Source organism: Argiope bruennichi, chromosome 7 (genome assembly GCF_947563725.1).
Source record: "Argiope bruennichi chromosome 7, qqArgBrue1.1, whole genome shotgun sequence".
Taxonomy (NCBI): domain Eukaryota; kingdom Metazoa; phylum Arthropoda; class Arachnida; order Araneae; family Araneidae; genus Argiope; species Argiope bruennichi.
Genome location: NC_079157.1, coordinates 111,890,833 through 111,905,688, shown reverse-complemented (window position 1 = coordinate 111,905,688; position 14,856 = coordinate 111,890,833). Strand labels below are relative to the sequence as shown.

The 14,856-nt window shown below is 28.7% G+C and overlaps 2 protein-coding genes across 3 annotated transcripts in view; both read left to right on the top strand.

Moving 5' to 3' along the window:
* The first annotated feature begins 108 nt into the window (after positions 1 to 108).
* LOC129976433 (protein OPI10 homolog) lies at positions 109 to 9,485 on the top strand. Its single transcript, XM_056090000.1, has 4 exons — positions 109 to 267; positions 2,832 to 2,961; positions 5,156 to 5,263; positions 7,951 to 9,485. The coding sequence occupies exons 1-4, from the start codon at positions 226 to 228 to the stop codon at positions 8,265 to 8,267; spliced, it is 597 nt and encodes a 198-aa protein (XP_055945975.1). The 5' UTR covers positions 109 to 225; the 3' UTR covers positions 8,268 to 9,485.
* A 5,029-nt stretch (positions 9,486 to 14,514) lies between these two features.
* LOC129974875 (techylectin-5A-like) overlaps positions 14,515 to 14,856 on the top strand; it is a 29,307-nt gene continuing 28,965 nt past the window's right edge. The window contains exon 1 of one of the 2 annotated variants that reach the window (XM_056087647.1): positions 14,515 to 14,561. The gene's annotated coding sequence lies outside the window, so the exon portion shown is untranslated. The remainder of the gene's footprint in view (positions 14,562 to 14,856) is intronic. The other variant, XM_056087645.1, reaches the window with a different exon arrangement.

The window sequence follows — 14,856 nt, the reverse complement described above, 5'->3', positions numbered from 1 at the left end:
GTTTTTCAATCTCAAATGATTTAAAATTTCTTCTTTGTCGTTGTTTAGAATTTTTTCCCATTGAAGTGTCAGTTGTAAATTAATTATTTTTCAAGGTGAAGTGAATTGACGCTAAAGCATGCTCAAGCGTTTTGTTTACGAGTTCCACAGTGTTAAAGTTATTAACGTTTTTCGTTTCTGATTTATTATTTAATCGAGACAGTTTAAAGAACTTATTTAATCAACATGGCCGCACCCATGTTTGCTGTACTTGTTTCCGGTAGACTGGTAAAATTAACTTTTTAACATATTAGAATGTCTGCTTTGCTCATTCGTTAAACTTAAAACATACTTCTTTAATGAACTTTGCTACTAAATTGTGTAACCGTCTCAAGCGTTGCTAAAAGTTTCTTTTCATACTACCGTTTTAAGTCCGATAAAAACGGATATTCGATGCTAATGTGTATCCCCCCCTCCCCGATCTTGGGACAAACGCGAAGTCATATAATGATCACGATCTCTTCTTGTTTTATCTTAATTTTACAATTTGTATTGCTATTAAAATGTTATGTTTTACATAATATTGAATTTGCCCAAATGATTTGACATTCTTTGTAAATAATAAAGTGGCATATTTACATATCTTCATAATGTTCCAGATTAGTTCAACACAAACAATATAATATATATATTTTTTTTTAACTTACACGTGTCATTATTGTGTCTTGATATATAAATGCAAATATAACATAGTTAAATTTAAAATACATTGCTTCTACTTAGTACCTGTGCATTAACCTCCTCATACCACCTATTAATTCCAAATTGTCATATTTATTGCAATCAGCGATTAAATGCTAAAAAATTACCAAATATGTTATGTTAATCTATTGACTATGTTTGCTAGTGGCATGTGGTTGATTCATAACTCCCCAAAGATTGAATTTTTTCAAGAATTAATTTTATTTAGTTGATATTATTTCATATAATTAAAATCTATTGATTCCTAGGCAGAGATTTTGTGAACATTACAAAAGCAATATTTTTTTTGTGTCAATCTAATTAAAACAATCTTTGTCTAGCATATATTGCTATCTAGCATATATATAAATAGCATATATTGCTAAGGAAATAAGGGTTCTTCATTTAGTCGAAATGTAGCATGTCTGATGGTAAAAATAATTTTTGAATACTTATTTCCAGTATATATCTAGAAGTTTGTGTTTCAGTTTGGGGGAAAATTCTCCAGCAGCTAGTTTGATCACAGCAAGAAGAAGCACTAAACAGACATTAATTTGAATAGGTCTGCTGTGGTCTTTTACCCTTTCGAGAAGGATGTCTATTCTAGACATTCTCTCAGGACGGAGCATATGCGAAAGGAATCTTCCCACAGGACAGGGCTTTTGCGTCGCTAAGCCCTAGCTTTAGAAAAAAAAATCACAAGAAATAAAGTTAAGTTCTAATGTTGTAATTTTTGGTATCTATTTAGATTATTAATTCAGCTGCCATATACATTAAAATTAACATTTAGTAATCTTTTTTTTATTTACATATATATTCCAAAAAATTCATTTATGTTGGGAAATAATTTTTAGAAGTCCTATTCAAATTATTCAGAAGTAGTTTTAATGGTCAAAATTCATTAATAAACTTTAAAATGAATATTAAAAAACCTACTTTTTACAGTTAATGATTTTTTGACTAAAATAATTGTTTGCACAAATAGCTAATCAAGGTTATCTGACAGTTTTGGCATGTTTGTCTTATGTTTATTATATGTTATGGTGAAATTAAATCACTGTAACCTGAGGATTGTAAATTTTAACTTCAATTTGAGCAAAATTGTAAGGTTCATGTAACAGTAACTTAAATTATTGTTACATGTACTGTCTACTTAGTTAATAAGTGAGAATATGAGTTAAAAAATTTTTGCTGATATAGAAAGAAAAGGAATTGTCTCTTTTGTACTGTAGCATATTAATGACTAGATAGTATCTGCATGCACAAGAATAGGTTCCAAATGTTTGTTTCTACTTTTGATTGAACAATTTTTGTGACAGTGTAGTTATCTATTTATTAGCTAAATTCTGTTCTTAACATATTTTGACTAATTCTGCAAATTGGATTCATATCAATATGACCATTAAAAATAATGCATAACCTTATTAAGAATCTGTAAATTGATATATAAATTTACTTTTCTTCATTAATAGAATCTTGTATTGCACAACATCACTGATAAAGCTTGTAATTAGAGTAAGTAATCATAGAAATCAACAAATATTATAATAAATGAAATTAATTATTCAATTAATATGTGACATTTGCATTGGATATGCTTGTAGTTATCCTCTTGCATTCTCATTGGCAACCCTTCCCTGATTGAAACACTTTATTCTTATATAACCAATAACTAATTTTAATTTCTTAGTAATATAGTGATTATATTTATATTCATCCAGTAAATCTTCAAGTTTTATTTAATAAAATTATGATATTTTTCCTTCAAAGCAAAAATATTGGTAATAATTATTTGTAATTTATTCATTTTGCTTTCAAAATTTTTGACATTTTGCAAAACTGTGATTGGGGTGCCTGAATATGACATTCTGATATATATCAACGAGTTAAAAATTAAAGAATTATCAATGATTTTCATATATGAATCAATTTGATTGTGTGATAATCAATAAAGTATTTTATTTCTCCTTTCAAATAGAAATTTATTGCACAGGCATTTTGCTCTAGAAGAAGTGTAAAGAGCTTTATTGATATCTTTTTAATTTTTGTGCATAATATTAATGTAAGTTAAAATTTTCTTCATGTAAAATTATTTTCCTTTGTTCTTTCAGGTTCAGACAGATTTTCAAACTCTAGATACTACCAAGTTTGTAACAAATATAGTAGATGCTGATAATGTAAATCACTTAGTGGTTTTTTTAACTGGTGCTCAACCGTTTCCTGATGGCTTTGGAGGATCAGGTATATATTATTATTTTTATTTTATTATTTCAAAATTATGGCAAAATTATAGTTATTTGCAGGATAATTGGTTTTATTCTATCAAAACTCTTAGACATGTCTTCATGTCATGGGACACAAACTATTTTTAAATTATCAGACATAAAAACTTTTTTTTAAATAGTATTTAAATGCATTCTGATGATTTTGAACATGAGCTTTCCTAAAGCAGACTAATTCCATGATATAGTTGCACTACTGAAAATGTAATTTTCTGGTTCATTTACCTTCAAATTTAGGCAATAACGTAACCAATTTTTTATATGTGAAAAGGACACAGATATTATACAGAATCCTTCTGTTTTAGTTTTCATAAAAGGAAGGGAAAAGAGTCATTCATCTAACACTTGATAAAAATAATGAAATTAGTTTGAATTTGTGGGCAACAATATAATGATATAGAAAATTTGATATAAAACATTTTTGAATCAGCAGCAGTAATCTTCTCAAACCTTTCTCTAATAAAGGTGAATTTGTATTTTAGAACTATAGCACACATTTGTAAAAGCACATTTTGTGTTATTCCTCTGTGATCAATTTGTGTTGACTTTGACTTCAATTGCCAATGAGACTTGAAGTAGTTCTTAGGCTGTAGTGGAATGTCATATTGCTTCTAGATTTGGACTTTGATGAGTTTTATTTATTATGCAAATCTAGTCCTATTTGTGACTTATAAATTTGTTAATCCCTGTACCATGCAAATTGTTAAAAGTTCCACAAATAATTGGCATGAGATTTCAAGCATAAACAGTTAGTACTCCAATCAATCTGAGACATTGTCTAAGCCTAATGGAGTGTTATGATTTGTAAGGTTTATGAAAATTAACTGTTTTCTGGTACAGGATGATTACAAAACATGTATGGTCTGAAAGGTCATTCTTAACACTTTGCTAATTCTCAATTAAGTAATTTAAAAATTCTTGCTGTCTCCTCCTTGAATTTCTCAAGGTGTCAGTGAATGTCTGCTGGATTCATTGCTCCCTCATGTTTGCTGCACTGAGTGCATAAGATTTTTTTTTTTTTCTTTTCAAAGATACTTTTTTGTACAAAGCCAATTCTACGCAAAACTCCAACTTTCTGTGGGATAAACTGTGTATTTGCAACAAGAAGCACATTAAATATTTTTAAGTGATATGCTTTTGGCCAGTTTAATAGCACAAAATGCCTTTTATCAATATAAAATGAGTGTAAACTTTTGTAGATTAATCAAAGACACATTCAGATTTGCATTGTCTATCCAGAAGATAAAATTTAAAAGTGTTCTTCACCAAATTATTTGTAGAATCAGAATATTCTTTTGCAGTCGACAGGAAATACAAATATATATAAATATTTTTTACTTTGTTGAAGAAATGATGTTTTTTTTTAATCCTTACAAATACATTAATTTTTATGCAAATTCAATTCTAGAATTTTAATAAAATTTTGTATATAAATGAATTTACTAAGAGAAAATATCATATCAATTATATTTGATTGAGATATAATTATATTTCATTGAGATTTAGATGTATTTGTTTGAAAAGTGGTTGAAAGTAATACCACAGTTTGCAAGTCCATATGAAATATATATGAATAGTAAGTGGTGAGTGATGTTGATCTGATGATGATTTTAAAATTAAAGAGATGAATATAAAAGATTTGATTTCAGCAAAGATCTGCCATATATATAGAAGGGAATGTATTAATTCCAATGTTACTTGATAACAACTGCCAAATGTGGTGAAAAGGAATGCTGAGGGTTGTGGAATATTCTTCTTGTTTGACTTCTGCTTAATCTTTTATTTGGCATAGTTGCTCAGCAACATGTGTTTTCATTGACTCTTATGGCAAATCTACAACTCCAAATACTTCACATGGATATTGTAAGCATATCTTTATACATATATTTCTGGGTAATAATTAAAATAAATTTCTAAGAAAATTTAAATATATCATATATACCCGACTTTCTTAGTATGTGCACCTAAAAAAATTTCTTACAACAGCTATTTGCCATTTACTAATTAAGAGGTATCTTTACTGTGTGCTTGTTTGCATTTCTAGAAACAAGATAGGATTACTGATTTGAATTTGTTGTTTTTGAAATAATAAGCTTTATTTCTATCTAAATTTTTATTGAGCCAAATTATAAATGAAGTGCATTCTGTTACAGTGTACTTCAGTTGGCCTGACCCTAATGCAGCTCCATCATGGCAGCTGTTGGGTTTTATTTCCAATGCCAAACCAAGTGCCATATTCAAAATATCAAAGCTAAAATCAGGTATGTATGTTATGATTTTATTTCTTTATTAATCTGCTAAAATACTGGTCGGTTTAAATTGACTTGCAACTTTGAATTGAAATAACTTTTGAATCCTTCCTGATATTGTTTACATTTTGTTGGATATTGTTTATTGTTTACATATGTATATATAACATAACATACTGTTCTGTTTAATAATGTTAGCATTAATAGTGCTGCTTATTCATCACATGAATATGAATTTTTAATTATGAAAATATGTTCAATTAAATATGAAAAATGGCAGAAGTGGCATCATCCAATTTCCTTTTATGCTCTCTCTTTCTTATTGTATACATTTGTAGTAAGTTTTAATAAGGCTCTGAGGTTTTAAAACTCTTCCTATATATATAGATCTGTACAATGCTTTTTTCCTTTAACTGACAAACTCAAATGTACATATACTTTTGAAAATCAAATAATTGTTTATTGGAATAGATAAATAAAAAGAAACCAGAAGAAAAAGTAATTACAGTATTTGCAAAATTTGAATAAGATATTTCAAATGGAGATTTTCTGTGTTGTATTTTGCTTAGTGAAAAATCTACTTTTATTAGTGTTTTAGAAATTATCAAACTTGTGTGACTTCACACTGGGCGCTGTTATCTAAGAAATTTTTTTTAATTATTATTGTTTATCATTAAGTCTCAGTTTTCATCCAGTATTCTAATACATACATATATATATATATATATTCTCTATAGAAATTACTGAGTTAAAAAAAAATCAGTGCTCTGAAGTGAAATTGTTTTTTTAATATGTTAGTGTTAACCCATTGGATTATTTTTTAATGAATATTTTATGTGTTTTTCTTAAATGTTCCAGTTGTTACAAAAATTTACAAAATTCATTGAAACTATCTTTTTTTTTTAAATTTATATCTCTAAAACAATTTTCTTGTTATGCAGTAAAAAAATTTGATGATAATCACTATTTTTTTTCACTCTCTTCTGTGTGTTCCATTCTGCCAGTATGCAAGTGATTTTTTTACTATAGCTGATGGACTGAAAATTAATGCATTTTGCTATCATTGAATAATTGTATTTTGATGCAGTGTTTTCATTTTTGTTTTTGTAAATGATTTTTTTTTTCTTTTAATAGAATTATTGATCAGCTTCACTTTGTATATTGATTAAATAGTATAAATAGGAAAAATCCCACTAGAAGGAAATGAATCATTGCATCATTATGTACTCTATCAATGTGCTTGTGTTTTTATATTGCATCTTTCATGAGTAAATCTGACAAACAATCTGAGGTTGATTGACTAAAAGTCAGCCTAGAAGAGCATGCATCTTCTAGTATTATTAATATATTTGCTATAAAAGAAAAGTGTTTGCACAATTGAAGCTCATTTGAAATCCAATCCATGAAAATGATGTTTTTTATTTTGTTTCCCGAACATTTAGTCTGATTTTACACTGATTTTAGTTAAAAGAGTCGAACATTTTTTCACATAGTTACCAACTTTTCATGGAATAAATAAAAAATAAAATAAAGTAACCTCATTCTAAGGATATTGAATGCTTCCGAAAAAAAGTCAGACAAATGTGTTAAAAAGCTGGGAATATTTGGAAAAAAGTGAAATTCAATGATGGCTGCCCTAAGCCTTCATATGTCTCCAAAACAAGTGACAGGATAAGTTCTTGAAAGTGATATGTAATTCTAAAACAATTTTAAAAGAAGATAAGGATTTGCAGTCCATACTGATGGATTGCCAAACTTTGTATATTTGAATACTTCCTTCTGAAAAAGCATTTGGTAGAAAGTATTCAGGCATCCATCTTATATCTTCCCATATGCCTCCCATATCTTCAGCACTTTAAGCAAATCATTGAATCATCAATGTTTTGCTTGTGACAAGAAGTGCAAAAAATCATATGGATTCGTCAAAGATCCAGCAGTTTCTTCTCTGAATCTATTGTCGCTTATGTACAATTATGTTACACAGGAATTGTAATCAAATCATACTTTAGAAATAACTGTAGTCTCCTTTTTATTTGTTGCATTTTATATATTGTTATACAGTAGGTGATTCTAAAATCATGAGACTTATTTTAAGGATAGAGTAGGCATACAGAAATATATTATTTTTATCGTAGAACTTTTACAAAACAGAACTTCTAAGGGAGACTCTTTGCCAATGAATCAAATATAAGAAATTGATACACAAGATAATGTGTACATTTGAGAATTAAATTTGCTAGAATGCAATAGACTTTTACATAAATAACAACATGTAAAACACATACAATTTCAGGCAGCATGTTGTTTGAAATTTTAATATAAATATTTTAAAGTTTGTTAATATATACTATGCCCAATTGTCTCTATCATGTTTGTTTGCTTTGCTATTACAGAGTTATATTTTTAATGCAATTGTGTTGTTGCACTATTGAATATTTGTATTCCATTAACCCTGTGTTGCACCTTTTATTTAGTAATTTCTTATCTTAATTAACTATGACCTCCATGTAGCAATCACTTTTTGTGGTTTTAATCTTATGTTCTATATTCAAAGTATTGTTTCAGGATCCTGACTAACTGTTAAAATTTATCTCATGATTTTAGAATCACTCAGTAAAATGTTCCCATAATATAAAAAAATATTTATTAAAAGCTTAAAGTGGAAAAAGTACTTATATCTGCTACTTTTCTATTTTTAGATGACTCTATAACTACTCCATTTGGTGTGCAGCCTATTTCGCATGTGGCACAATTGGGCATATCCATTGAACCTCTGCAGCAATTGGAATTACAGACTCCTGTTACGGCCAGCAATCCGTCCAATGTGGATTCTTTCATGGAATTCACTACCAAAATGTTGGAGAATTTTGTGAATTACATTTGTTCCTTTGCTATTACACCAAATCAGATTCCCCCTGGCACATCAGAAAATTATATACCCATCAGTACGGTGCAGCAGTGGTATGTGAACTTTCAGAGGCGTCTGCAGCAAAATCCTAATTTCTGGAAAAGTTGATGAAATAAATAAGCTTGTAAATAATTATTATGTATTTGTTTCATTTTATAATTCTTTATCTCATTTCTTTGTCCTATTATGAGTTATTTCCATGACTCCTGAACCTACCTCATTAACCTGTTCATAAAAATAAGAATATATATATATATATTTACTCTCTCAGTTTAAAACTTTTTCTGAATTTATGGTATACATTTGTAAGCGATTGTAATATAAGTTCTAAGTTTACAAACGGCATATTTAAACATACTTTAAAATATTAATTAATTTCATGTCAAGTGAAATTTGACTTTGTCTTGGACCTTCACAATATACTAAATTTCCTGATAGCTGTCTGTTCAAGATAAAATTTTACTTTAATAATACAAAAAAATCTAGAAAAATTTCATTTTATTATTTTAATTTGCTACTTATTATTGTGTACTATTTTTTATTCTGGTATCAGAGTATTTTTATGGTTGTATTAATTAAAATTGTATTTTCTTTATTCAAAATTTCTAACTTATACTATCACCTATTATTTAACTCTTATTGACAGATAAATAAGAGATGCCTTGGTTACAAAATTATTTATACTTATCTTTTATATTTTTTTGAAATGTATTTTTGGTCAGAGGGATTATCTTTTTTTCACTTGCATATTTTATGTTTTGTTCATTATTAAAAGATAATCAAAAAATAATTTTTTGTCTTTTTCTTTTTTTTAACTATGATCACAAACTCCCTTTTCAGACTTATGTTTGAATTTTAACCCTTTAATTGGCAAATTTTAAAAATGTGTTGTAAAAAATTCTTTTTTGAATGCACATTCTAAGTAAGATATTTATGATATATTTATGCCTTCTTAGAAATTTTTCTAATTAAATAACTCATTTATTTAAATTAATTTTAATTGTTACCCAGAAATATTTGTACAAAAGCATGCTTACATTACCCAAGTAAAGCATTTGGAATTATAGATCTCCTATAAGAGCCAATGAAAACACATGTTGCTTCTGAACAACCATGCCAAATAAAGGGTTAAAAAATGGTTATTTGGCATATGTCTTTAATAATATAAAATAAAATGATTCAAACGAGAACTATTTTGCAGAGTTCTGCTTTAGAATGTGTTTTCTTTAACTGTCCAAACTTAATGGCTGTACATTTAGAGCTTTTTTAATGCACTTGGTGATATGTAAAGCATTAAATATAATAAATGATTTTTTAACCAGTAAAGGATTTTATTTTATGGATGTTATGAAAAAAATAATACATGAACTATAACTCTATTCAACACACATTAATTGCTTAATATTTTGAAATTTGATTTGGTTTTGTATGACTGAATATATAATAGAATGCAAGTATAAAATCTGTATTAAAAGGCAGTATAATATAAGGAAATAAATAAATTTGTGTAAGGAAATGACAAAATCAAATTTATCTAGGTAAAATTATCAATATTAACAGTGCAGGAGAAAATAATAATGATGGATTCTCTAGAAACTTGCTAAATAGTATTGTAAAAAATTTAATATAATGAAAATATAGTTTTATGTTTCTTGCACTGTGCTTTATGATTCAACATTAATTGATTAATGTCTAGCTTAATTAGTATTAATTTAAATCATAATTCTTTTTGAATTTATTTTAAAAACACCAAGAATAAGATAACTGTGAAGTAAAATTAAATTCAACTGTATTACATTTCTCTACTTTTATTTATTTATTTTTTAGGAAATCATTGGTACATTTTTTTTTTCTTTTGTAAATAAATATTAAACGTTTTTTCTATGCAGTTGGACCTCGCTTAGTGAGTATCTTTCCTAATGAGTGATTCGCATGATGAATGAATCAAAATGCAAAAATGTGACTTGCTTGGTGAGTGATGTTTTGCAGAATGAGTGGCAAGGAAGAAGCATCGTAAACTGGATTGACTTTATCTGTCTGTACTGAACACATGTTTGAAAAGAATCTTTATGTTTTCATTGAAGAAGTTTTAGTCTAATAGCATTGTCAAATGTGGCTGTAGAGCCTTAATCAAGGCATTAAATCTGGCCAAGATTATTGAGCTAGAGGTAGATGCCAATGTCATTGACAAGCTTGTGGAAAGATGTAACTAGAACTACTGAAGAACTTATAGAGTTGCAAAGATTCCTTTAAAAAAGAAATGTTTTTCATTAGAAATAAGATTCGAGTACAAATAATGTTCATTAAGTGAGGTTCCAATGTTTATATATACGTAGTAAATTGAAGAAAAAAAATTGACGGGGCAACAGTTAGATTTAAAAATATGGTTAGTGGTTGAAATGAAACTATTGAAAGTTATTTAGTAACAGTTTGAATGATGTAGTATTGATTCTGTAGACAAAGCAATGGGATATTTTGGGTTTAGCCTTGGAGGGGGAATATAATTGACCTACTAAATTGAAAATATGCCACTAATTACTACTGAAATATACATAAAAGCTAAACCAAATTATTCGAGTAAATGAAATTAGAAAACCAATTTTGCAGAACACGATTAATGAATTGTATAGTACCAGAAAAACCAAGCTTAGAATTTTTTTGGGGGGGAGGGATTTACATATGAATCTCATACTGACTAATGTGAATATTTTTCAATCTTACCTACATATAAACTGGTCATTTAAATAAATAAAAAAAATCATGAATGCTCTTAGTTTAACATGTTATTCGAATAGGTTAATACAATAATTGTATTGTTGCTATTGGATGTGAGCTGAAACGTATTCATATTCCGATAATGCCATATAGTGCCATCTCACAAAATTTTGACGTACCAGTTTGTTATCATCCTATGGCAACAATGTGACATTGTCAGCATGAGAGCACAAAATCTATTCAGAGGAAGTCTATCTGTCCAGTTGTTTGAATGTAAGTTAATACAATAACTACAAAACGAACAGAGCTAGACGAATGAAATTCGGTACACAGATTTAACATCTACAGTGTAGGCACCTCTCAAATTTTGAACAAAATTCAATAAAGATTGAATGTCTGTCGATTTGTATTTTCAGAAGCATGTAAAAAAGATAACTCAAAAACGCAATGATTTCAATATATCTAATTTAATATGTGATTTTGTGATTGCAATTGTAGTTCTGTGTCAAGTTTTGATTTCAAACGGTAGGGGAAAAAAACGTGTCTAAAACGCAAATTCATCTTTATTAGAGAGTATGCGAGAAAGTTTTAAAGAAATCACTCAAGCTCGTAAAAAAAAAAAAAAATCGACCAGATTCTGACGGACGGTTGAAGCTAGACGGATGAAATTTGTTATGCAGTCTTCCTATCAAAATTGTAAATTTCTATCAAATTGAATGAAATTTATTTGTAGGTAGATTTCACCTAGAGTATATGAAATGTAAAAAGTTATATGAAATTTAGTACGCAGTTTTGGCATCTAAAGTGTACATCTGCATCAAACTTTGAACGAAATCCGTATACGGGTTAGCAGTTCGTAGGTTTGTACATTTGCATATATGTTAATGTGGTATTTCAAGAAAGGAGCGATTAAGATAAATAACATTTGACATGTGCTCTTGATGTTATAATTGTAATACTGTGTCAAAATCTGGATTCAATTGGTTGACAAAAATGTATTCAAAGTTTTTCTTCAATACACTCAGAAGGCATAAAACACTCATATGTTCCGAAAAATAAACATTTCAACACTCATGGTGTTCAATCCCTTATTCAAGGTCCACAATTTTTATATTGAAAGATAGATCCAGCATTACGAGGTTTCTGAAGACCACTCCCTTTGGTTATTTTCAGTTTTACTCTGAAAATCAAATAATTGTTTTTCATTGGCTGTTAATGAGTTAGTATTTGTAGAGAGCAGGAATGATCTTTAGTTGCATAGTGCTTTTAGTTGTTGCATTGTGACTCTTGAAAGCGCACACAAATGTTGTCAATCACTTAGCTTTTCTTTTGTTTATAAGCGATTTCCATCCAATATTCTGCTTTTTGCTTTAAGTTTTCTTTGGCTTAATTAACTATAATGAGTGCCAGCTTCTTGGCATAAGGGTAGAGCGTCTTTCCCATGATCTGGCCGTCTCGGGTCGGGCATGGTTGTTCTTCTTCTGTGAGATGTGTGAATGCGCCCCCTGTAAAAGGAGTTTGTGCATGTGGCGCTAAGCGAACGTGGCGCATGAGTAGCTAAGACATACTCTTGGCAGTAGATGGCGCTACTAAAACAAGACATGCTCTCTATCTCGGCTTACAATTGCCGACTTTGTCAGAGGGCCTATCTATGACAAGTGCCATAAGAAACAACAACTATTATGATTAAATGAAATTGATGAGTGTTCGCTATTGTGGCACATGGCTTGACGCGTCGGATCTTATATGTGTCTGTGTCTTATGCTCATTTTAACGTTTCGCTTATGTTCACAAAATAAACTAGAATTATTTGCAAACTTGCAAGCCTGAGTAACAATAATCAAGCAGAACACATGAAAGACGGACATGTGATGCGTTGGATTTTATGTGTTTGTGTCTGATGCACATTTCTGTTCATTATGTATATTATATGTTGTATTCATAAAATAAACTATTATTATTTGCACATTTGCAAGCTTGATTAGAAAAGGCACCATACAATAGTGACAACCAGGCTGTGATATAATTGAGGTGGATTTTGGCCCTTTACTATCATTCTGTAAAGATTCGAATTACTACTGAATGCATGTAGTCAAAAAAGGTAAGTAGTTTTTATAGATAATTATCGTATCCACAATCATGCATCATTCTTAGAATCTCAAATGACTTGTTCCTCTTTAACAGGCGAATTGCAGCATTTACTTGTGCTTCGGATTAAGAGGAAAGTTTGTTTTTTAATGGTTAATCTGATTTATATCTTGCAAGCATGCATATAACGTACTTTGAGATAGTGGCTTTTCTTTGTTCTTTCAATCCATGAGTTCTGCAAGAAATATTTTCAAATTATATTTTTTATTTTTCTGAGTTGAAAGATATTTTAAAAGCAATGCCGCTCTTGAGTAAGATTTCGGCTTTTTACCTGAATATTTTCAGGTTTGAAACCGATTTCATAGAAGATTCGTCCTGTTCTATTATAGCTTGCCCTATTAGCAAAGATATTTCGCTTTATCTCCACAATATTATTTGATCTTCTGAATGCCAGACAATATCATCACAATGTAAGGTATTTAGTTCTAACTGTATGAAGCGTAGTAAATCAAGCATTTCCGCCTAGATTTTGCAAAGAGCTGAAAAATGGATGTTGGCTAAGGCTTCATCTGAACACATATTTTGTTCCAAATAACCATTGTTTATTTTGGAAACGGAACTTTAATCTCCCTATTAGCACATGATATTTTACGATATTCCCGCGACATTGTTAGATCTTCTGAATGTCTTGTAGATATCGAACAATGTTGCTAAAACATTTTGTGCTAATAAAACTGTCTGAATTAAGCCAATTCCAAAACAAAAAAAAACATAATTATTTAGAAAGCTTCTATTTTTCGTTTTTCATTCTTTATTACGCGAAATGATTCAGACCAGTATGATAAAATGAATGTTCAAAATATAAACTGTCGATATTTTAAAATGAATTTGGAATAATTTTGTATTTTTGAGTCATTACTTGCTTTCTATCCATTTTTTTCCTTCAAATTTTTTTGTTGTCATTCAGATAAATATTAGCGTTGCCGTTTCAGCGTTTTTTTAATTCTTTCTTCCTTATTTATTTAGTAAATAAAACTAAATCCAAAATATTATAAAAAAATTTGAGATTACTGCATATTCTAAACTAACATATTTGATTTCGAATTTGCTGATTTATTCTATTCTGTGAGATGATTTATGACAACAAGTTTTATATCTACAAATATCTCATCAAATAATAGTTTATTTTTTAAACTACTTATCGGTACTAGGTTGATATTTTATACTATCATCACTCAACATCATTTTAATGAAAAATATCCCGTGTCGATTTCATTTGAAGTATTAATACCAAATGAATTATTTTTATAATAAAAATAAAATCTTGAAAATAAGAAGTGTTCTTCATCTTTGCTGACATCTTGCTTTGATAAATATCTCTAAAAAGAAAAATTACTCTTTCAGCTACGAAACGCGATTAAAAAGGAAGCTCACAAAATAAATCAACAGAAAAATCTGCTGAAATTTGAAACAATTACATACATCAGTCTCCGAGTTTGTTATTCGAGAGGTATAGATAACTGATTCTTTATCTATTTTAGTTAAAATGAAACTGGGAAATTGAGTATGGACCGCCACGTTCCTCTCTCTCCTTTCATGGTGAGCAGTTAATTTTGGACTGATTATTATTAATCATTTTACATTTATTTATTTATTTTATACAAATGGGTGAAATATTAAATATTAGTTCAATACATTTATGGACAACTTTAAAATGTGGGTAGAACTTGTAATTTCATGTTTTCATCTTCTTTTGTTGAAGCTACTTTTCTTCCGAAATGTTTATAAAGCAATATCCTAGTGGGTGTGACAATTATAAAGCGCATATTTGTAACTTTTTATTGAAGTGTATAGCCGTGTGTGTTTTAGGATGGGGTAAATATTTAACTGCTAA

What these genes read in the sequence shown, in the direction of transcription:
- LOC129976433 (XM_056090000.1), top strand. Translation starts at nt 226, where the DNA reads ATGGCCGCACCCATGTTTGCTGTACTTGTTTCCGGTAGACTG. An exon ending in TACTTGTTTCCGGTAGACTG is followed by an intron (nt 268 to 2,831) that starts GTAAAATTAACT and finishes TTGTTCTTTCAG; the next exon opens with GTTCAGACAGATTTTCAAAC. An exon ending in TGATGGCTTTGGAGGATCAG is followed by an intron (nt 2,962 to 5,155) that starts GTATATATTATT and finishes ATTCTGTTACAG; the next exon opens with TGTACTTCAGTTGGCCTGAC.